The sequence below is a fragment of the Ictalurus punctatus genome, chromosome 4 (genome assembly GCF_001660625.3).
Source record: "Ictalurus punctatus breed USDA103 chromosome 4, Coco_2.0, whole genome shotgun sequence".
NCBI classification, from domain to species: domain Eukaryota; kingdom Metazoa; phylum Chordata; class Actinopteri; order Siluriformes; family Ictaluridae; genus Ictalurus; species Ictalurus punctatus.
Window position 1 is genome coordinate 7,720,207 of NC_071284.1, and position 23,836 is coordinate 7,744,042.

Sequence of the window (23,836 nt, forward strand, 5' to 3'; positions counted from 1 at the left end):
GTAGCGTTACTGCCTCACAGTTCCAGCATCCAGGATTGGATCCAGGGGCATTAGCTGAACTGTTAATCACCCGGGGCTGAGCCCAGATTCTTCTCCATAATAATTTTTTAAAAAAAACGTACTTCTAAATATACTGTTTCCATGCATTTATTTCTTGCTTGTAAGGGCTAATTGAAAATTAGACCAAAGTTTGGATTTATCATAAAACTAGGTGTTATCACTGATTGCAGGAGTACCAGACCGATAACATATAAAACTTTTTGACTATCTAACACTAGACTTGGCTAATTTGGTGTCGCTAGACAAGGGGAGATACAACTAACCTATCACTATGCATTTAGCTGCTACAGTGCCATGTGTTGGAACCATGGAACATCAGTGTATCACTGTTGCTGTAGCAACACCACTGTGACGTCACAGAAGAAGCAACCTATAACGATGGTGTAAAATTCCAGAGCTTCAGCTATTTACTATTTTTGAGCTGTGTGATGGATACACAGACTAACTTTGTCGAAGAAATTGTTAGTGAATCGGTGGAAAATCTACCACTGCGCCCCACGCGGCATGCGGCAGGAACTGCAGGGGCCGGAGCTGGTGTTTCCACACGTGATGATGGAGAGAGACCCGCAAACACCCCGCACACATCTCTCACCCAAGGTAACTTGTTTCTTTGTGTGTTTGTTTGTTTCTCAGTCCTCAGAGTTAGATACATTTCAGTATAACAGGCTGAGCAGAGTGCATATGACCAGGCAGGATGTTTAATTATTCCACAGAGATCAACTTTACTCATCCCGATATATAAACCTGCACTGTACAAAAAAAACCTTGTGTAAGCACTGAGTTACATCTCTATACACATAGTTTCCGTTTGTCAACTTTAACCACACAGTTTAGTTTTGTCATCTCCGTTTCTGTTGCGCGTATAGACGACCAAACGTTGTTATCCAGTTATGCTATTAAAAAAAAGAAAGAAAACAAGTGTATGTTCGCGAATAACATCACGAAGAACACTTTTCTGTTAGTCGACGTTAACCGCCGTTAAGACATCATGTTATTCAACATGATATCCACGAGAGCAGAGTGTTGCAGGTGCCAATATTATTGGAGGGCACTGTAATTAATGTCTGTCATTTAATGTAATAATAACAATAACAATCGTAGGGGTCTAGACCTTCTTTAGAAAGTTAGACTAATATTATCTCTTTAAAAAGGATTTTTGATTCTTGTAAAAATAATAATAATAATTAAACAATAGTAAATAAAAATGTAATACAATAGCATAATAACAAATATTTCTAGCTGTCTATGACTAGTAGCCTCCCTAAAATGAAAGGAAATCTAATTATATTTGGTGGTTCAGTGGTAGAGTATATATTTTATTTCCAGTCAAATTAAATCTGATTTACTTTTCAACCTTACATTAAATTTGTTCATAGTTATATTTATCTGTTTGCCAAATTCATTCAATAATCCAAAGTAACTATGTTAAGGAACATCAATCTCTGTGACACTGGAAGCTATAATCTGTGCTTAACTCTGCCATGTTCTTGCCATGTGCCGAGTGCCATCTGAAGTTGAGCCTAATATGGAGGAGGCCAAACTGAAGGAGAAGGAGGATGGAGAGGAGAAGGAGGAGGTCAAACTGAAGGAGAAGGAGGATGGAGAGGAGAAGGAAGAGGTCAAACCGAAGGAGAAGGAGGATGGAGAGGAGAAGGAGGAGGCCAAACTGAAGGAAGACGGAGAGGAGAAGGAGGAGGTCAAACTGAAGGAGAAGGAGGAGGGAGAGGAGAAGGAGGAAGGAGAAGCGAAGAAGGAGGGAGAAGAGAAGGAGGAGGGAGAGGAGAAGGAGGAAGGTGAAGCGAAGAAGGAGGGAGAGGAGGTGGAGGAGGGAGAAGCGAAGAAGGAGGGAGAAGAGAAGGAGGAGGGAGAGGAGAAGGAGGAAGGTGAAGCGAAGAAGGAGGGAGAGGAGGTGGAGGAGGGAGAAGCGAAGAAGGAGGGAGAAGAGGTGGAGGAGGGAGAGAAGGAGGAGGGAGAAGAGAATGAGGATGGAGAGGAGAAGGAGGAGGGAGAGGAGAAGGAGGAGGGAGAGGAGAAGAAGGAAGGAGAAGAGGTGGAGGAGGGAGAGGAGAAAAAGGAGGGAGAAGAGAAGGAGGATGGAGAGGAGAAGAAGGAGGGAGAAGAGGTGGAGGAGGGAGAACGTACTGTGCTGTGAGTCATTTGTATCACAAATTGTACATTTTTGTTATTACGTTTTCTGTTTGTGCAAAAATGGATGAATCATTATTTACGCCAGGAAGATTTAAGACAATTGCATTTTTAATCATCGTTTATGAACAATGAGTAGGTTCTGATTGGTTGTGGGATGCGGAGAGCTTTATGGGCAGGAATATGGGTTGCAAAATGTAAAGAGAGTTAGGACCTTCTGATTTAAGACAGGTATACACACACCAGCATTTTTGTCACTTGTGCACTTAACACATTATATTGAGATGGTTTGCAGTCTTCAGTGTCCTCTACTGACTGCGAAAGCATTGACAAGCCTTCCACTTATACCCAACCTGCTCCACTCTTACTGTATGGTTGCTATAGGCAGGTTTGTCCTTTATGGGGGTGGAGCTCATTTCAGCGCTTTAGAAATGTAAACAGAAACTAATCTAAGGCTTTTGGCAAGATTTCCATAACAGCTTTTCTAAGGTCGCTTAGAGATTATTTAAAATCTCCTGCACAGATCGAACTCGTGATCTCCTGAAGACAACTCAAACACTGTTCTGTTTTGCCACCCAGAACTTTTATACTATTAAAAATTACAAACAGCACATTTAACAGTACATTAAAGAAAATGTGCTCTGCATTAGCCTATGTAAGCAACAGCGTAGTAGCTAGAATTCATGCACTAGAAGCAATGCATTTAGGCAGACTAAGCCAAGAAACACATGAAGTTGATTGTCAGTGCCAAATAAACTGTATAATGTAGAAATGCCGATGATCCAAAACGATTTTGTTCTTACAGGTCGGAGCAGAAGCCTAAGTTAGACCAGGCCGAATGTCCTGTCTCATACAGCGAGAACTCGGCTGAAGAGAAGCTGTTGGTGTCCATGGCTGAAGACCTCCACGCTCGGTACTCGTCTCAGTACCCTGACCGCAAACCGCTACTACTCTGCCCAGTCAATGAGTTTGGAGTAAAGGTGAAGTATTTACAACACCATGAGCCGTACACTAGGTTCCCAACACAAACACTACTCACTGGGTGCCCTGATGAATATGAACTGATAAATATGATAGAATAATATGATACTGTTCTCTGTATTGGTGCCTCTGTACTGGTAAAGTACCACACACATTGTTCTTTATTACTAGTGTACTATTATTAAGAAAATTATCAGATATATCATGACACTTGTATTATCAGGTTCTATCTGGATTATAAATGAATGGCAGCTTGAAGTTTTTAACACTGTCACAATATGTTCTTTTACACTGTACATTTCTCTGGTATTCAGGACCACGTATCTCCATTTACCATATAGCTTTGTGTGTGTTCTTATTTTGCTGTAACAGAAGTTTGTGTGCACCACGCTGCGGCGTATACCGATACCGTACCGTGAGCTGTATGCCTGGCAGGGCTGTGCTAGTTTCATCTCTGACTTTTTGACTTTGGAGCTGCTGGAATGTCCAAGTGAAATAGTAAGTGCTACTTCTACTGCTTCTACCCTCAGTATTACACTTCTCAATAACTTTCTTCAGTGGATAATCTCACTTGTATACAGTAGATTTATACCTTAGAATTACTGCTGTAACCATAAAGACTGTCCTGTGCTCACACCAAGAGCATAACAGTATAATAAATACACAAGATATTCATCAGCTCACATTATCAACAGAGATGTACAGACTGACTATTACATGTGTGAGCCATACAGAGCGGTAATGTTGTTCTTTTGTCTGTGTGATTTGTAAAGCCGAAACAGCTGTACTCTCCAACGTGGGTGGTGCGGAATCAGACAGGTACGTGTTTTGATTACGCCACCTTGCTCTGCAGTTTATTGCTGGGCGCAGGCTACAATGCGTACTGTGTCAGCGGCTACGCCGTCAAGGAGATGTGTCTGCTTGATCTGAGCAACCAGGAGTGTCCACTACTCAAACCTCAGGACACGGTGAGTGATCACAAAGCCTCTTCGAGGAGGTATGATTGACTCATTCAGTCTGGATTTCCATATTGTATGATTTTTATATCTGTAAAGTTACTGATGCGGTTACACCGCATTTATTATCGACAAATAGCTAAAACAACTAGTGATAATTAGCTTGGCATGGTTTGCTTGTGTGTAGGTTGAGGAGACGCCGTCTGAGCAGAAGAAGAAACTGAAGTACATGGTTAAACCGCCACGAGAGCTGAAAAGCACCTTCAAGCAGCGTCAGGAGGAGAAAAAGCTTCAAGAGCATCACGCAATGCTCGCCAAGCAGCAGGAAGCCGAGAGACTAAAGGAGGTCAGAGTTAAGGGATTAGAGCACACTGATCATGATACATGCATGTTTGTGTGTTGTGTAAGAGATCATGAAGCATCCTGATATTAGAAAATAATGGACAATATGAAGGCAAAGAACATAACAATGTGGAGTTTTTAGTCTTTTCAAAAAGTCTTCACACTTTTCAGGCACCAAAGAGCTCCATATATTCCAAACTGCCCCTTTAATGTCTCAGCTTTTCTGCTTTGGTTTTGAGAAAGTAGATCATGTAGTTGATGTTACATAATGTTTGATGTTATTCTTAGTCCGTGACTTAGAGAACCAGTATCAGAATGATTTTTAAAAAACTTCTGTAATGTGCTCTGGATAAGGGCATCTGCCAAATGCCATAATTGTAAATGTCCTGTCAAGTCATTGCCTAAAGACTTCATCATGTATCGTGAAAGACCTAGCTGTACTGGAAATCGAACCACCGATGAAATCTTGTAAAATTGAAATATCATGGCTTTGGCTGTGTACGCTATAGTAAATTTGACCGATTTTATGTTTCTCCTTTCCTACAGGAGCAGGAGCATTCTCCAGATCCTCTGTGGGGCTTACGGGTTCACAGCTGGGTTCTAGTTCTGGCAGGGAAACGTGACATATCGGAGAGCTTCTTCATCGACCCGCTCTCGGGCCAGAGCTATCCCACGTCCAGCGCGTGTTTCCTCGGCATCGAGAGTGTCTGGAACCATGAGAACTACTGGGTCAACATACAGGACTGCCGCTCCGGCTGTACGGTCAGTATGTGTGGATTTCTGAGCTGATGACCGTGTTAAATGGCGGTGTGAAATCAGATTAAGCTTTAGTGTTATTTGTTGTACCTGCAATGTTGAAAGTTATTGCCTATAAATCTTTTTTTCCACTTCATGATTATACTTCGTCCGGATCTGGGCAAATATTGATATACATTTTTTTTCTCTTTGTGTCTCTCAGGAGATGACGTATGACCTGCGTGATGTGCTAAAGTGGGAGTGCATGATGTTGTCCAGTAGCAGTTCACCACTAGACCTTCCTGATGAAACAGAAGAAGAAAATGAGGAGCAGAATGATGTAAGTATAGCCGGTTTTCCTGCTTTCACGCACCTTCCATTATGAGCGTACACTGAACACCCAGACTTAATTTAAACAGGATTACTCCTCCCTAGAGTTTTCATACAAGATTTCATCATTATTCACTAATTAAACTGAAAGCAGGACAGACTATAGCACATAATGCATACAGGAGCATGCAGTTCAGTCAGTTTCAAATGAAATTAAACAAGGATCCCCCCCCCCCCCCCCCCCCCCCAAAAAAAAAAAAAAAAAAAAAAAAAAAACAGTGTCAGAAATGTCATGTATGAGCTTAAGGTAATATTCAGGCAGAAGACTAAACACCAAAATGTAGTCCATCTCACTCATTTATTCATTTTATGAAATGTCTTCACAATAAAGACATGTTGTTCATTTGAGAATATAGCAGAATATTATCAAACAAAAAGTTAAAAAAAAGTTGTGGAGGTAACCATAATGAATTATTAAGAATAAGAATAAAATTGTACTGAGTTCTGATGCAGTTTTAGGACTTCTCAGAAAATCCTAGGTTTGCCTCAGGTTTAAATAACAAGTGAACATTAATTTAATCAAATTTCTTATTGTACCTTAAAAAAACCTCTGCTTTATATGTTTTAAGAATTCTGTTTTTTGAGAAAAAGTTTTGGCTCTAGGATTATAGTGAATAAAATATATAAAAACACATGAAGATTCATGTTGCTCACAGGATCCTTTTGATTTGTAGGCTTTTCTTAAACAGTCCCAAGTAAATCTCCATTTTTAATGGCCTTGTATAATTTTTAATAAACTATGACCTTTTTAATGATCATGTTCATTTATTTTTGCAGGAGGAGACAGAAGAGCCTAAGGGTTATGAGATGCCTCAGTCATGGGTTACACAAATCCACATCTCAGAAGAAGGTAACTTTTGTCGTGTGCATGACCTTTAATAATCTCAGCACACCCGATCAGTCTTATAGAATATACCATTTGATGCGATGACCTCTGTGACCTTTTGTGTTTGTTGTTTGCATTTAAAGATCTGGAAAGTCGCTTCCCTGGTGGGTCGAAGGTTATCTGTTACAAGAACGCCAAGCTGGAGAAGTTTTCCCCTTATTTCCTGAAGGACGGATTAGTCAGAAGACTCTCTAGTTATGATGACCCGGAATGTGAGTTTTATAAATAAGTTACATTTTTCATGGTAAAATTCACACAAAGCTGATGCCAAGTTTGTGTTTAGTCACTGATTGACCCTGCACTTGATGTTTTTCTTCAGTCATTGGTCAGTCCACCTCCTCCATTTTTTTTATTAAACCTTTCTCCCTCCTTTTTTGCATTGTGAAGGCACTCAAGTCAACACGGTGAATGAGTGGTATGCGAACCGGCATGATGAGCTCCAGGAGAGGGAACTGAAGAAAGCCACCAATGTCATTACAGAGCGTTTCTCACCAGGAAGGAGCTTCGGCCTAAAAAGTAAATGCATTATGTTTGTGTATTACGTTTCTATATTAAACAGCGGGAGTTACACTCAGTGACTGTCATCAAATCTGATTTAGACACATCATTAATTGTCTGCATTTTAACCAAACACCAACTAAGATTCTCTGCTCTGTGCAGCTCATAGGTACATGACTCTGGGACCTGAGATCGAGCATGTTATGGAGTTCTACAGCAAAGCTCGACATGACAACTTGTTCAGTCGAGTCCAGACGGCTACAGAGATGACGGAGACGTTTCAGGACCGTTCTGACTTCCTGGATTGCTGGCACGTCATTTATGAACCTTTGGAGCCAGCACAAAATCTTGGAGTTGAGCGACGCATTCAGGTCAGAATAGAACACACACACACACACACACACACACACACACACACCCCCTGTAAAGTACTGCAAGCTTTCACCTGCTACGACTTTACCCACCAATAACCAATATTTTCTTTGCGGTATCATATTAATCACGTTAGCATAGGATATGATTTGACGGCTCCAATGTACCATGGGAACTGGATCAATAATATGTGTGTGTGTGTGTGTGTGTTTTTTAAGCAGAAGGTTGTGGCAAAATTCCACAGGGATCGATCCAAACCAGCCAGCCAGGATAGGGCTGAACTAGTTTTCCAGATTTCGCAGAATCGAATCGAGATTACATATCATCTGGAGTACAACAGTATCATTCCAGATTTTATCATCTTTGAAAAACCTTCTAACATTGACGACCCCTTCTCCGACAAGATGGTCTCTAGCTTTAAGGTTTGACAGAAAAACTTTTTAAAAATACTTCTCTGCCTTCTAGTGGTCATTTAATTATTGACAACAAAAGCACACTTTCAGCAATCATCTGATAATTTTTGTGTCAGTGTTTAAAGAAGGAACACAAAAGTGTAATAAATATAATCCCCATACAAACGGAATAAAACTGCTTGCTGTTGAGATTCCTTAAAGACCACCTAGAAGGCTAGAAGACATTTGGCTAACATTTGAGTGGAAGATAAATCCATGATTCAGTTAAAAAAAAGATTTACCTTTCCTTTGAGTGGGTTGACATGGCTCTAATCATTTTTGTCTTCTTTTTCTCGGTGTACCTGCAGGTGGACCCGTTGGCAGAACCCTTCACAAACATGGACCTGTACCAGACCCTCATGGCACTGATGAAGGAGGAGAAGAAATTCTTAATCAGTATCAAGGACTCTGAGGATGAAGTAATAATATTTAATATTTTCTTTAAAAAGCTGTTTTTTTTTCAAGTATCAGCATCTGTATAACTTTATTTGACATTTTGTTTCATGGATCAGTAGTCTTTGCAATTTCTGAAAAAGAAGAGACCATACTTTTGTATATATATATGTGTGTGTCTGTGTGTGTCAGGTGAGGAGCATCTTAGAGGTAAGAGAGCAGGAGGAGAGTGCCATTATGCTTAAGATCTCCATGTACGACATGGCCAGGAATGAGAAGGCACGCCAAGAGAAGGAAAAGCTGGTGAGACATATTATTTCTATATGGACTTACTCACCTTTCATACGTCTATCTAATTTCATTGAATAACACTTTGTTTTATGAACCAAATATTAAGATTCTAACCAGTACTGTTAAATAATGACTAAAATCGAAATTTTTTCTCCTGTAGAAGGACCTGGCCCGAGAGACGCAACTGAAGGAAGAGTACGAGGATGTGGACATCTTGACTCCGGTCTCGTCTCGGCAGGGAGACTCGGAGTGCCTGAGCGTGCATAGCCATGCAGACTGGCCCAACAACCAAAAGCAGAGACTTATGGACAAGCGCAAGCCCAAGCCCAAGCCCAATCCCATCACGGCTCGATTACAAAAGGTGACGCTCACATATGACATCTCTAGCATATCTGTGGGGTTTTTTTTTTTTTTTTAACACATCCAGGTTATTTGGAATGTTTCGAATTGTGTTAATGCAGCTGGACTGAAGAACCTGAAGACATTTAACTGCTCATCTGAGGAACCTTACCAGCTCTGACACCTCATTATTTAAACCTTAAACTCCCGGGACAGCCCAACTAGTCCAGATTTACTTTCATAACATCATATCTTTTAGTATTTGTTTTAGTGTAGCTACAGCATGGTTCACAGGTGTACAAACAACATAATGTGGCCAAATCAGTATTGTACAAACAATTTCATCTTCAAAAACAAAAAGAGAAATGTCTTGGGTTAGAGGAGTAGGAGGCCACAAGACTGAGACACAGGCCACACCTCCTTCACTGAGACTGACATGCACAGAGGCCACACCTCCTTTACTGAGAGGCTCTGACCTGCTGTTAGAAGCTCTCAATTTGCTGTTATACAGAATAGCTGTTATACAAAGAATAGCTCATTATATTGAGACGTGTTCATTACGGGTATTGACATTTACATTGCAGGATAAAGCCAACCTGCTCCTATCTGAAGCTTATTCCCTCACTCTCTCCGTGTGTGTGTGTGTGTGTGTGTATAGGAGACTCGCGAGCTCCTGAAAAAGCAGCAGTGGTACCAAATGAACAAGTCCAACTTGACAAAACAGGATGAGGAAGAATATTTGACCTACTGCTCCGAAGCCAAGTTCAGAATCAAACTTTTGAAACTGCGCCTCGACTGGTATACACTTCAGCTTCACCTCATTCACACTGATAATCTAAGATTCTTTTTTTAATTAATTCAGTTTTTAACATGAATGATCACTTTTTTCTTCTTTTTTCTTTTTTACCACAGTGCTGCAGATGGTGCAGATCTGGTTGGTCAGTAGGCGGTGATACATTTTCTCTTAACAGCAGGTCTGACAGGAGGTTGACACGTCACAGGTTTATCATAATCAAATAAAATCAACATGGTCACATACATAACCGTATATAGTATGATGCGCAGTGAAATGCTTTTTACGACCACTCCAATATATAAAAGAGAACAAACATAAAATAAAATATAATGTAGATAAAAAATATTAAGGAAAAAAATGATATAATAGAGAATAAACTAGAATAATGACTAGAAACAAAATTACAAATATAATATAGATTTTAAAAATAATATATGAAAGAGAACAAATATTATAAAGATAAAAATATTAAGGAAATAAAAGAATATCATATAATAGGGAATAAAACTAGAATAATGGATAGAAACAAAATTAGAAATATAATATAGATAAAAATGTGAACGAAAAGAAAAAACTTCAGAGGGAACTGAAGAAAGCCATCATGATTAGCCAGATTCAGGCCTCTGGCCTGGCGTGTACACCCTCTCCCCTCCTTTCGCAATGGGTAATGCTGCCCTTCCGGCTATGTCTGTCGGCCTGCCGGAGCAAAAGGAGAGGCGAGGGGAGGAAGAGGGGAGAAAGAAGGAGCGAGCAGAAGAGACAGACACGTGGTGATCTGGACCTCAGCCTGCTGGGAAGCGATCCTCCACGACGCTGGGTGATGGCACTGGACTTCCTGGTGGTTGGCTATGACTCCTCCCTTTTCAGGCAGAGAGCAACCGCTCCAGCATCACAACCTCACTCTTCCTCGGCGCAGCTGTTGGAGGATAGGGCTCTCCAGCAGCGTGTCTCTCCTCCTTCCCGGGTTTCAGCACCAATGTAACACAACTTCAAAGATGGGCGAGGAGGAGGTGGGAACAGGCTGAACATAAGCATGAAGTTTAATGATAAACAGAACTCAAATATAACACAAACGCTATCAAACGTAAAACACACGTGCACCTCTCTCCCCCTCTGGCGCTTTCAGCCGCTCCTTTCTCTCTCTCTCTCTCTCTCTCTCACACACAGATTAGCCAAATCAGTGCCAGGCGTGCGTCCTCACTGCCTGGCTCCTCCCTCCTCCTCGTCACATACTGACTTAGAGAACTGTAAAATAAAGCGCAATGATTTCTGACAGAACACTTCTTTGTCTGAGAAATCAGTAGACTATATACAGTAAAGTACTGAATTTTCCCTGAAATTAATTTTGTATTGAACTGAATTAGAAAGTAGTCTCTCTTTTTTAAAAAAAAAAAGACCTTATAAAGTGGTGTAATTAAATTGTAATTCCATTTCCACTCCATTTACAACTCTGCAAATGTGGCAAGAATTTTTTTCATGCTTTGAATTGTGTTGTGTACAAAGTTTGTATGTCACACCAAGATCTTGATCTAAGGGCTGGATTTGCATATAGACATGACTGACAATCAGCTTTTTCAGGAACTTTTCTCATGGCAAAACCCTTCCTAGTGTACACTTTACAGCACCCTGTTTCTCAGTACTCCATGGCCTCCTAGGAGCTTTCTTTCCTGAAACACAAAAACACAATGTCCAACTAACCAAAACCTTAACCCTTGTGTGTCAATTAAAAAAGTTACACATAGGTCCACAGAGGACAAAAATGTCCATGTCCAAATACTGTGATAAAAAATATTATATATTGATATATTTTTCCACTTTCACTGATGTCGATTCTTTTCTTTTTTTTATAACAGCATAAATTCTAATCATAATTACCAAACATTTTGATCATTGTAACCCTTTAAATGCTGGTTTATTTAAATAATGCCACAGATGTTTTTTATGAAAAAAAAAGAAAAATAGAACAGATTGTTGCAGAGTGTCAGGGTGCATTATCCTGCTGAAAGAAACCACTGCCATTAGGGAATACCATCACCATGAAGTGGTGTACTCAGTCTGCAACAATGTTTAGGTAGGTGGTACGTGTCAAAGTAACATTCACATGAATGCCAGGACCCAAGGTTTCCCAGCAAAACATTGCCCAGAGCATCACACTACCTCCGCCAGCTTGCCTTCTTCCCATTGTGCATCCTGATGCCATCTAGTGCCAAAGTTATTGTTATTTTAGTTGTCTATTGCTGTATGTTGGAGTTGAAATTAAATACTGAAAATGAGGAATTTTTAAGGGAATTTTTACATCCGAATCAGGTAAACAGTGTAGGAATTACAGCTCTTTTTATATGTCCCCCAACCCCCATTGGGGACCAAATGTAATAGGGCAATCTAACAATCATAAATTATTTTTAACCACGTATTTAAAAAAAATATTTTTAATACTTGGTTGCAAATCCTTTTCAGTCAATGACTGCCTGAAGTCTGGAACTGGACATCACCAGATGCTGGGTTTCTTCCCTGGTGATGTTCTGCCAGGCCTTTACTGCAGCTGTCTGCTTAAATACATTACACTCACTCACTCACTAATGTAAACAATGCGATAGCCTGTGCCATCACATTCAGGCTGTAAAATGAGCACAAACATTAGAAATGTTAAAGAAATAGTTTGGCAAAAAATGAAACAAACAAATTTACAACGAATATACGTTGCCAAAACGTGTAGTGTATGAAGCTAATTTTGTACAAGAGCTGTGCGGCCACTTTAAATCAGGAACGTGCAATTAAACCGAAGACAAATGCAGAATCTCAAAAGGGATAAGACTTTCATTTATTGTGACAGATTACAAATTAAAGACAGTGATAATTAAGCAAACATGACAGAATACTAAAATTAGGATATTTAAAAATAGTCACTTGGCCTTGAACACACGTACTATGACTTTCGCCCTCACAGTAAAATAATTCTGTTCAGTTTTCCATTATGGCAGTAAATCCAGTGTTTTCTAGCCTACGTGTGGTTTATGTTGGGACAGAAGGGAATGTAATAAGTTTTAAAGGAACAATTTGGCCAAAAAATAAAAAAATAAAAATAAAAAAAAGATTTACACACACTTCCTCTCACCTCAGATGTAATTGTTCAGCCAAGACATGTTTGTTATAGTTTTGCACAGAATGTAGCTCACAAGCATGAGATCCTTATAGCTACCAGTTTAGTATTTTGCAAACTTCATATCTGAACTCGCATCAATAGACACCAATTGACTTCGTGATACTGTTTGTACATAAACAGCTTTGTACAAGCTATATGCACAAATGATACACTTACATAAAGTCATTTCATATAAACTTGCTTATGTGGTTTCTGTTAAACTGGTACATATAAGCTTTCCTTACTTATTAGTAAGCTTTTTACACCTGTATAAAACTAAAGAAGAAAACTTTACCCACCAAACAGGACTTGGCTGAGAGGTACATTCAATTTTTGTCTAATCTGTTCGTTGTTCGTTTTAAGAGGTGCATGTGCGCGTGCATTTTTACATTTGAACAATTGGAACGTAAAGAACTAAAAAGGTGGTTCAATGGTCCAATGTGTGATGTGACAGTAACACAGAGTCACAGTGGTGTGCGGTGAGTCATACTGGACTTAAGAACGTGTGCACAAATCAAATGTGTTTAAAAGATGCAAACAAATACTGATTAAATCTGAGAATAATTTGTTTCCAGGAGCTCTATCTGGCCCTTCATACAGTAATTAATGCAGCCCGGTGCTGGAGTCCTCGTCAGACTCCTACACTAGATTAACTTAAAGCCGTGTTACAGTTTAGGACTCCCAATCAACAGTCAATTGGACACTGTCGTCTGGAATTTAAAAACCTGAATACAATCCTGACGCCCTCTAGTCCTCGTCGTCCTCGCTGATGCGGTGTGTGTCGATGTAGTGAGGAGGTGAGCAGGACGGAGGGGTCTTGGTGAAGAAAGGAAGACGGAAGGTAGGAGAAGGAGAGCGCTCTTCCCGTGAGGGGCTGCTGTTGGGGCTTTGTCTGGGGCTGATAGCCTGCAGCATCCGTCCTTTCCCTTCCTTCAGCATGTGCTTCTGGAGGGGGGCAGACAAGAATTCAGGGCAAAGCAACAGGATTGCTGAGTGAAACACCTCATTTACATCAGAAACAAACATTTGACACTTAAAATGTCTCATTTTGGGTTAAGTGGAAAGATATCAGATTTTCTTTTGTCAAAACTGTTCTTTAACAGTAAACAATACTTATTGCATAGCAAATCCTAGGGTTTAGCTACAGTTTGGGTCAATGCACTGATTAAAACGGCAACAACTGATATTGATCAATGCAACAATCGTAAATAGATTATTGAAAAAGGACAAACAACTGGTATATAAAAATAATTCATGTTTAACTGATGTGTGGAGTAATTTAATAGGCTAGCACGGTGATGTGCCGTAACTGTCATACTTTTAAAATAGGCCTTCCGTGTGTCATCATCATTCGTGAATTAACAGTAGGTCTACCCCAGATTCTCAACAAAGCTGGTCAGGTACGGTAGCAACCGAAGGCTACTAAATGTATCGTATCATAGCAGATTCAGTGATCTCATCAAATATCTTATCGGTGCTTTAGGAATCCAAATAGCATATCATAGATTGTGGATAGACAGCTAAAAAGGAAAACATTCAGGAGGATACAGTAATCCAAGATACAAGGCAAGAAGGAAATAGATAGTGGAGGGGGAAAGAAAAAAAAAAATCAGTGAAGCTCAGTTACAAGTATTTGTGTGCAAGTTCGCTGCAAATAAAGATGTTCTTGGAAGTCATTAAAATGGCACAAAGGTGCAGACAAAATGAAAACTTTAAATACTGAGCTGAAATAATCAACTGTTAGCACAGTTTAATGGGGAATAGGGTGGTCTTTTGCAATCCTTTGTTTTTACTGAAATTAATATTGTGTGGTTGTATATACTCTATATAATACAGTGCCCTCCACTAATATTGGCACCCTTGGTAAATATGAGCAAAGAAGGCTGTGAAAAATTGTTTTTATTGTTTAACCTTTTGATCTTTTGTTCAAATAATTCACAAAAATACTCTGCTCTCATGGATATCAAACAATTGCAAATACAACACAGGTTTTTACATTGTTTTAGTACACCTGGGTGACCAATAACAGGAAATACCTCATACCCACGGTTAAATATGGTGGTGGATCTTTAATGTTTTGGGGCTGTTTTCCTGCCAAGGGACCTGGACATTTTGCTAGGATACATGGCATCATGGACTATCAAATATCAACAGATATTATATGAAAACCTGACTGCCTCTGCCAGAAGGCTTAAAATGCGTCGTGGTTGAATCTTCCAGCAGGACAATGATCCAAAACATGCATCAAAATTATCACAAAAATGGTTTACTGACTACAAAATCAAGGTCCTGCCATGGTCATCCAGTCCCCTGACTTGAAACCCAGAGAAAACCTGTGGGGTGAACTGAAGAGGAGAGTCCACCAGCGTGGACCTCGAAATTAGAAGGATCTGGAGAGATTATGTATGGAGGAATGGTCTCAGATCTCTTGCCATGTATTCTCCAACCTCATCAGGCATTATAGGAGAAGACACAGAACTGTTATATTGGCTAAAATAGCACAAAGTATTGACTAAAAGGGTTCCAATAATTGTTGCACTAATTGTTGCACACCTATATTTAACAAAGTTTCTTTTGATAAACCTGTGTTGTGTGTGCAATTGTTTGATATCCATGAGAGCAGAGTATTTCTGTGAATTATTTTAACAAAAGTTAAAAAGGTTAAACAACAAAGACAATTTTTCACAGCCTTCTTTGCTCATATTTACCAAGTGTGCCAATATTAGTGGAGGGCAATGTACCCATCACACTGTTACGTGAGACAGAGAAACAGAAATTAGTGCCCCACACATCCACCCTGCTGTCTCACCAGTGCCCCGTCTGGCCCAAACATCTGCAGGAAGTTGCCAATAAACTCGCGTGATTTCTCCTCCCACTTCTGGATAAGGTCGATGCTCTTCTCCTCCACCTTCTGCACAAACTCTTTACTTTTCTCCTCCACGTTCCGTACCTTCTGCTTCACCTTATCCACATGCTCCTGAAGGTGATACTTCTTTTCCTGCAAAGATCACATGTGTAGAAACAAAGTCTCGTGTTCATTCCAACAGCTGACAATACATCTCACATTATTGATGCTTCTGAGGAAACAATAACCACCCCAGTAGTTGCAGCTGCAGCAGTTTAAAACAGGGTGTATCAGGGAAGGTGGGATGATAGTACTGCAGTGGGTAGTGTTACTACCTCAGAGCTCCAGGGTTCAATCCGGAGTTCGGGTTATTGTCTGTGCAGAGTTTCACATGTTCTCCCTGTGTCCACATGGGTTTCCCCAGGGATCTGCGGTTTCCTCTCTCTTAGGTGTATTGGATAAATTAAACTGCCCCTGAGTGTGTGAATGAGTGTGCGAAAATGTGTGTGCGAGCATGATGTTCCATCACTCCTGCCTCTTGCCCAGTGTTCCAAGGGATCCACCACAACCTTGATCATAATAAAGCTATTATTAAATATTAATAAATTATTTAATTAATGTATCAGGCAGAATTTAAGAGATGATGGTGACTTAACTGATGCACATGCGTGTGTTTTGGTAAAACCTCATCCCGCACATTCCACTCTCTTTATTACCGGTGTACTATTATTTACAAATTTATATTAAGTATTGTTCTGTATATTTCTCTCTCCCTTTCCATACTTTTCAGTGCCTGTCTCTCCCAGTGCATATTTCATACATCAGACTTCGAGTGGGGAGTGTAAATAGGTCTTAAGTAGGTCATATTCATGAAGCAATGTCTCTTTACAGTTCCTATTACAGAATTCCTATTCAGCAGTCACTGTGCACCTCCAATCCGTACTCAAGCCTCTTAAAAAATGCTGCCTGATGCACCAGTAATCTTCCAGAGCTCAGAGATGCCCACAATTAGCTACCGTCACTGTGTCAGGGGAGAAAGAGTATGCCATCCCTCCTGCCGAGACAGCAAGGTCAATTTTACTCCCTTGGTTCCTGGCCACAGATGATCAATCTGCATTTCTGTTCATAAATTTATGCAAAACTGGCCATTTGTCAAAATACTGAAACATCTTTAGCAGCATTTAACTTCAACGAGGCACTTAGTCTGCACGTTTTGTTAGATCACTTCAGCTAAACTGGAAAGTGCACTACATACGTAGCTCGGCAGACCAGCCAACTTTATATACAGTCTCCTCCAAAAGTATTGGAACAGCAAGGCCAATTTTATTGTTTTCATTATACACTGAAGACATCTGGGTTTGAGATCAAAAGATGAATGAGATGATAGATTAGAATGTCAGCTTTCATGTCCTCGTATTTACATCTAGTGATCAAAAATACTGGAACACGTGACTGATAGGTGTTTCTTGTTGCCCAGGTGTGCCCTGTTAAATCGATCATTTAAAGAAATAATAGCTCTGAATGTCTACTCTTGGTTTGAGCCGTAGGGTTCATCTCTGAACACTGCATTTGTTGTTAAAAAGGATAAACCAACTTGAAGATCAGATAGCTGTCTATGGGAGAAAATCAAGCCATTTTGAAGCTGAGTGAAGAGAGAAAAATCTATCAGAGGCATTGCGAAAGCACTGGGCAAAGCCAAGACAACAATCTGGAACGAATGAATAAATGTGCTCATTTTGCCTTATATGATGAACTGCAGCTAAATATGTTTATTCTGTCAGTATCTTCAACAAATAAACAATTTTGCTTAAATATAGGAAGTGAAATGCAGAACTGCACAATAGGCTGACTGGTGCCTATGGAAAGAATTTTCTCAATAAAGGCTCAGGAATGGAAGTGAAAGCAGGAAGTGTACTCTGATATCATCAGATAGCAGTAATTGCTTAGGAGTGATAGGAATGTTATTTCTTTAATAACAAGGAGATGTGAATCCAGGAATATACCTCTTAAAGAAATCACGTTCACCATCATGGCTCAATAATGGATCATGGATCTGGAATCTTGAAGTTGCACATCCAGTCCTCTCAGAAGTAAGGACACACCCAACTTTTCTGAACTGGACACTGTTAAAGATGTTGGTTGAACTCACATTAATGAAGCTGACATTAAGCTCCTTGGCAGTGTAGCCTCTCTGCAGATTGCGTCGCACATAAAGATCGTAATCACGGACGATGCGTGTGATGATGTCAGAGGTGGAGATGCCCTCTGTCCTTTGTGTGGGCGCAAACATGCCTTGAAATGAAATGATCATTCTTAAGTAATCAAGGCAATAAAAATTATTTTAAAAAACAAACAAAAACATTTTCAATCACATTTTCCAGTGCAGAACTTCCTTTATTAACTCTTTGCCCTGTATTGTACTAATTATTTGGCTTGTTACCTACCGGCCTCCTTTATGTGCTTGTAAACATCATCGCTCTCATCTGAAACGTACGGGATGTCGTCATGGGCAACAAAATCAATCTGCAAGACAGGAAAAGTCAATCTGAGGTATTTCTGAATGTGTTACGCTCAAGTTGTTAAATATTCACTAAAAGCCAAGTATGCCAGACATCCTTCAAATATCTCTCACTCTGTGTTTGGTCAGGAACTCTGGTGTTAGCGTCCATGGGGCATCCCTGACCACCTCGTCCACGTAGCGACAGTGACTCACTGCATCGTAACGCTCGTCCTCGTTCATAACAGTAAAGCCCTTAAGCTTGTGCGTCAAAGCGTCGCTGCATACTGTGAAAAGAGTTAAGTTATAGACATGTGAAAACGTGACAAAACGTGATCTTCAACTGCATTATCTCTTATGATTTTTAACTAGTGTATAAAAAAAAAAAAAAAAAAAAAAAAAGCAACAAAGTTGTGGTTTGGCCTTTAACACACCATGACATATACTTGTACTGAGAATGGGGCTTTTTTCATTCTCATGCTGTCAAAACACATGTTTGTGTCAGATATACAAGCACAAAGAGGTGTTTTGACAGAAACCACGTCAATCAGACCCTGAAACATCACCAAAATTCAATAAAGTACAGTATTAGTCAAATAGTGGGTTAAGTTTACCAGTAAGTTATACACTAGAGAAAACTACAAAGGCAACTGATGCATTTGTCTTAATGTGTTCCTTAAGGCTGTTTCTTTTCAATCTATTTTTGTTTTCATAATTCCTATAGATGTACATGTTTTCCTGAATGCAGCACACATCCTGAGTGTCAGGTGGCAAGCACTGAAAAGAAATCCTTCCAGAAACGAAGCTGCAATCTTTACTTATTGTGCAATTCAGGCTTTTCAATTTACACTGCCCAAAGGTCACAGCCACCATTTGATCACTGCAGAGTGGAGCTTCATTTCAGTGCTTTCTCATGTAAATATACCAAGCAAATGGTCTGAATTCTACTGTCAGATTATTATAAATGCGTGTTATCGTTGTTTATGATGAAATAAAGTTGATTGGTTACACAGAATAAGCTTGGTCTGTGTATAGTTTCCTTCTGTGCCCCAGGTTTGAAAAAACAAAAACAAGAAAGCCAAAAGTATGAGTGTTTATTAAAATGGAGCTGGTTATAACATTTCAGTGGGTTTTTAATGTTTTGTTTGGCACATCACCGCCTCACATTTAAACACAAATGGAGATGTAAAAGAGAAAAACAGACTGTATTACATAGAACAACTAAAGACTTGCTGTCGTCAAATTATGCCAAGGATTTTCCTTCTGTGAACTAAAGGCCTAGCTCACTAAAGATGGCTGGAGTTGCTCTTTAAAACCTTTGGCCCTTGTCTTCACTAAGTGATTAAGTGTAGTTTCACGCTACTTACCGCCTACGATGAGATGAGTGTTTGGAAAAAGACATTTAGCCTGCATCAGAGCTCGGGCGTGTCCAGAATGAAACATGTCAAAAATCCCATCAGCATACACGCGCACTGCACGGCCCACTACACATGAGAATGAGGAAAAAAGGACAGCTTCTTCACTAAACATGTCACTTATATACACTTTTTTAATAAGGTTCACCTTCCATTTCTAGGTATATAATTACAGACTGTAGCCCATCTGTTGCTATGCAGAGTTTGACTCCTTTAACCCTGCCCACCAGTGGAAATGGACCACCACAGGACCACTGTTGACAAGATATTATTTTAATGGTGGACCATTCTTAGCATGGCAGTGACAAATAACACTGTATACACTTACTACATAGCTCATGATCAGAGCAAAGCTGTTGGCTGGATATTTTTGCTCGGTATATATATATATATTATATAAATAAAAAAACACACACACAGCAATGCTGCTGTACCCAATATACCTATAACTGCATCACACATGCGCACTACCATTTCAGTGTTACTGATGTGGTGAAAATGATCCGCCATACAAATAATATCTGATTAGCAGTGGTCCTGTGTAGGTGTCTTTTCACTGATGGCCAGGGTAAACAGATGGGCTACAGTCAATAATTGTATATCTAACATTGCTAGATATTCTAAGTGTTCCTTATAAACAGGCCACTATAATTAACATTTTTGTAGTCATACATTAAACATATGTTTATTTTGGAAATCTTTGAAGATAAAATAGACAGGAGGAAAGAGAAATTGTAAGCAAGCACCTGGTATGCCACAACGGGCTTCCTCTAGGCTCACACGAGTGTATGGAGTGGACATAGTCTCCAGCTGATCAGAGAAGGGTGCAGGTTCTGTCAGGATCTTGAGCAAACACACACACATGGGAAATCACTTTCAATATGTCCCATAACTGGATTGTTGCCAGCTTAGTGAGTCATAGCTACTGGTTACAATTGTTCCCAATAACCACTCACTTATCACCACTGTGATACGCTGATCAGCCATAACATTAAAACCACATGCCTAATATTCTGTAGGTCTCCCTTGTGCCACCAAACAGGTGTCCTGTAAGTCCTGTAAGTCGCGAGGTGGAGCCTTCATGGATCCAACCTGTTTGTCCAGCACATCTCACAGACGCTCAATCGGATTGAGATCTGGGGAATCTGGAGGCCAAGTCAACTCCTTGAACCGTTACCATGAAGGGGTGTACTCGGTCTGTTTATATAGGTGGTACGTGTCAAAGTAACATCCACATGAATTCCAGCACCCAAGATTTCCCAGCAGAACATTGCCCAGAGCATCACACTGCCTCTACGGGCTTGCCTTCTTGGCATCATGGTGCCATCTCTTCCCCAGATAAGTGACGCACATGCACCCAGCCATCCACATGATGTAAAAGAAATGTGATTCATCAGACCAGGCCACCTTCCATTCCTCCTTCCATTGCTCCTTGGTTCAGTTCTGATACTCAACTACCCATTGTAGGCTCTTTCGATGGTAGACAGGGATCAGAATGGCTACTCTGACCGGTCTGTGTCTACACAGTCCCATTCAAAGCAAGTTGTGATGGACCGTGTTTTCTGACATCATAGCCAGCATGAACTTTTACAGCAGTTTGTGCTACAGTAGCTCTTCTGTGGGATTGGACCAGACGGGTTAGCCTTCACTCCCCACGAGCATCAATGATCCTTCAGCACACACGACCCTGTCGCTGGTTTACGAATTGTCGTTCTTTGGACCAATTTTAGTAGGTAGTAACCACTGCATAGCGGGAACACCCCACAAGACCTACCGTTTTGGAGATGCTCTGACCCAGTTGTCTAGCCATCACAATTTGGCTCTTGTCAATGTCTCTAGATCCTTACCCTTCGAGAACTTCGAGAACTGACTGTTCACTTGCTGCTTAATATACAGTGCCCTCCACTAATATTGGCACCCTTGGTAAATATGAGCAAAAAAGGCTGTGAAAATTTGTCTCTATTGTTTAACCTTTTGTTAAAAAAAAATCACAAAAATACTCTGCTCTCATGGATATCAAACAATTGCAAACACAACACAGGTTTATATAAAAAATCCTTGTTAAATATCTCAATGTTATTCACGTCACCTGTCAGTGGTTTTATTGTTATGGCTGATCAGTGTAATCTCTTTATTCTTTGTTTTAAACTCTCTTCTTGGCAGTACATGTATGTAATAAAAGTGATTTATTCCAACTGTACCTATTTCCTTTGTGACTGTTTCCAAACTACACACTACGACTGCTTAATTTTGTCTTGTTCTTGATATAAATTATGGCATTTTGTAAATACATAAATAGATAGACTTCTTTCTATAGGAAATATGTTATAATCTATTTTCCATTCTGATAGACCTCTGTTCTATTCAAGTCGACCTGTCTTCAGGAAAAAAAACAACAAAAAAAACAACTTCCTTCCTCATGTAACATGATTTGATACACAAATGATCATAACAATTCAATAACTATGCAGATTTTTAAGACATTATCTGGAGACTTCCAGCACCTTTGTGAGCTACTTTAGCTATTTTTCTTTGAAAATAGTTGGCAAAACTGTATGACAGACTGATTGCAGATGGCTTCACTGCACTCACCGAAGTCCTTCGTGGGATTTTTCCACCTCGTTCCTCCTTGTCCGTGTCTCCGTTTGGTCCCTCTCTTCTTCTTTTCCTTGTGAGTCCTGAACTGTGCCCCTCCATGCCCTAAATGTGGGAAAGCTGTATAATTTAATGCTGTTTACCATCAGAGAAAGCTCTCAAGAAGCAGATTAGGTACAGTGCCCTCCACTAATATTGGCACCCTTGGCAAATATGAGCAAAGAATGATGTGAAAAATGGTCTTTATTATTTAATCTTTTCATCTTTTGTTCACAAAATTCACAGAAATACTCTGCTCTCATGGATATCAAACAACAAAACAGTTTTGCAAAAATATTATAATAATAAAATCTTTGTTAAATACAGGTGTGCAACAATTATTGGCACCCCTATGAATTCATATGAGAAAAAATATATTTAAAGTATATTCCCATTGATATTTTCCTTATTTTTTTAGTACGCCTGAATGTCTAGGACAGGAAATTGTTCAACCATGACTTCCTGTTTCACAGGGGTATAAATATGAGGTAAAACATAGGCCAAATTCCCTTAGTCATTCATAACAATGGGTAAGACCAATGAATATAGCTGTGATGTGCAGCAAATGTTATGAATCAACCTGGAAGAGGACATGTGTCTATATCATCTCAACACACAGAAGAGGATGGTTCAAGTGACCAAAAAATCTCCAAGGATCACAGCTGGACAATTGCAGAAGTTAGTTGCATCTTGGGGTCATAAAGTCTCCAAAACTACAATCCGAAGTCACCTACATTACCACAAGTTCAGTCATTATAGGAGAAGACTCCGAGCTGTTATCTTGGCAAAGAGGGGTAGCACAAAATATTGACTAAAATTATGTCGATAATTGTTGCACACCTATATTTAACAAAGAATTATATATATATATATATATATATATATATATATATATATATATATATATATATATATATATATATATAAACCTCTGTTGTTTGCAATTATTTGACATCAGTGAGAGCAGAGTATTTCTGTGAATTTTTTCAACAAAAGAACAAAAGGTTAAACAATAAAGACAATTTTTCCACAGCATTCCTTACTGTACAGTATTGTGTGATTTATGGTTCAGCATTACAAGATTTTGTATGACTATGCATGAATAATTTTGTCTGTCAACTAATGTTGAATAATATCCCAAATACAGATAAACGTCATGAAGGAGAGGAAACAAGTCATGCCTCTTTCCTCTTTAACTTCCTCTTGAAAGGTTGTTCATTACAAACTTCTAAATTACCTCAATGACCTAAAAAGGCCAAAAAAATAAAATAAAATAAATTTGAACAAAAACATTTTCCTTTTCTGTTGATGTCTTTGGACGTAGTACAAAGTAGCACAAAGCACAAAGTTTACTTATATAAAGTGAACTGAAAAGACAACAGCATACGGGGATACAGAGTAACTGAACAAGTAGCTGGACTTAATACCTTAAACAACAATAAATATCACTTTGTACACGACACTATACAAAAGTAAATAAATAGCTACAGCTGGAATAGAGGTTACTGACCCTGTTGATTAGAGTTCAGTCGCTGTGCCTGGACTTAGAAGAAGACGGTGTATGTATATGTGTGTGTGTGTGTGTAACCGGGAAGTACGATTTAGTAAAGTGACTAACTACATTTTTTTTTTTTTACATTCAGACAATTAATCGCCGTCGTTTTTTC

The 23,836-nt window shown here is 39.5% G+C and overlaps 2 protein-coding genes across 2 annotated transcripts; one reads left to right on the plus strand and one right to left on the minus strand.

Annotated features, from left to right (window-relative positions):
* The first annotated feature begins 564 nt into the window (after positions 1-564).
* On the plus strand, positions 565-13,099 carry LOC124627858 (dynein regulatory complex subunit 7). Its single transcript, XM_053678235.1, has 19 exons — positions 565-606; positions 694-701; positions 2,116-2,208; positions 3,011-3,185; positions 3,559-3,684; positions 3,960-4,154; positions 4,330-4,488; positions 5,031-5,246; positions 5,443-5,559; positions 6,387-6,459; positions 6,579-6,707; positions 6,883-7,011; positions 7,156-7,364; positions 7,587-7,787; positions 8,126-8,236; positions 8,403-8,513; positions 8,662-8,862; positions 9,499-9,638; positions 9,753-13,099. The coding sequence occupies exons 1-19, from the start codon at positions 565-567 to the stop codon at positions 9,784-9,786; spliced, it is 2,469 nt and encodes an 822-aa protein (XP_053534210.1). The 3' UTR covers positions 9,787-13,099.
* On the minus strand, positions 12,436-23,822 carry pcyt1ab (phosphate cytidylyltransferase 1A, choline b). The gene is made up of 9 exons (XM_017466501.3): positions 23,680-23,822; positions 22,128-22,235; positions 20,282-20,378; positions 19,488-19,604; positions 18,256-18,407; positions 18,068-18,146; positions 17,773-17,915; positions 15,588-15,776; positions 12,436-13,723 (listed from the first exon to the last, which is right to left on the minus strand). Exons 2-9 carry the CDS (start codon positions 22,230-22,232, stop codon positions 13,526-13,528), a joined length of 1,080 nt encoding a protein of 359 aa, XP_017321990.1. The 5' UTR covers positions 22,233-22,235; positions 23,680-23,822; the 3' UTR covers positions 12,436-13,525.
* Between the last annotated feature and the right edge of the window lie 14 nt (positions 23,823-23,836).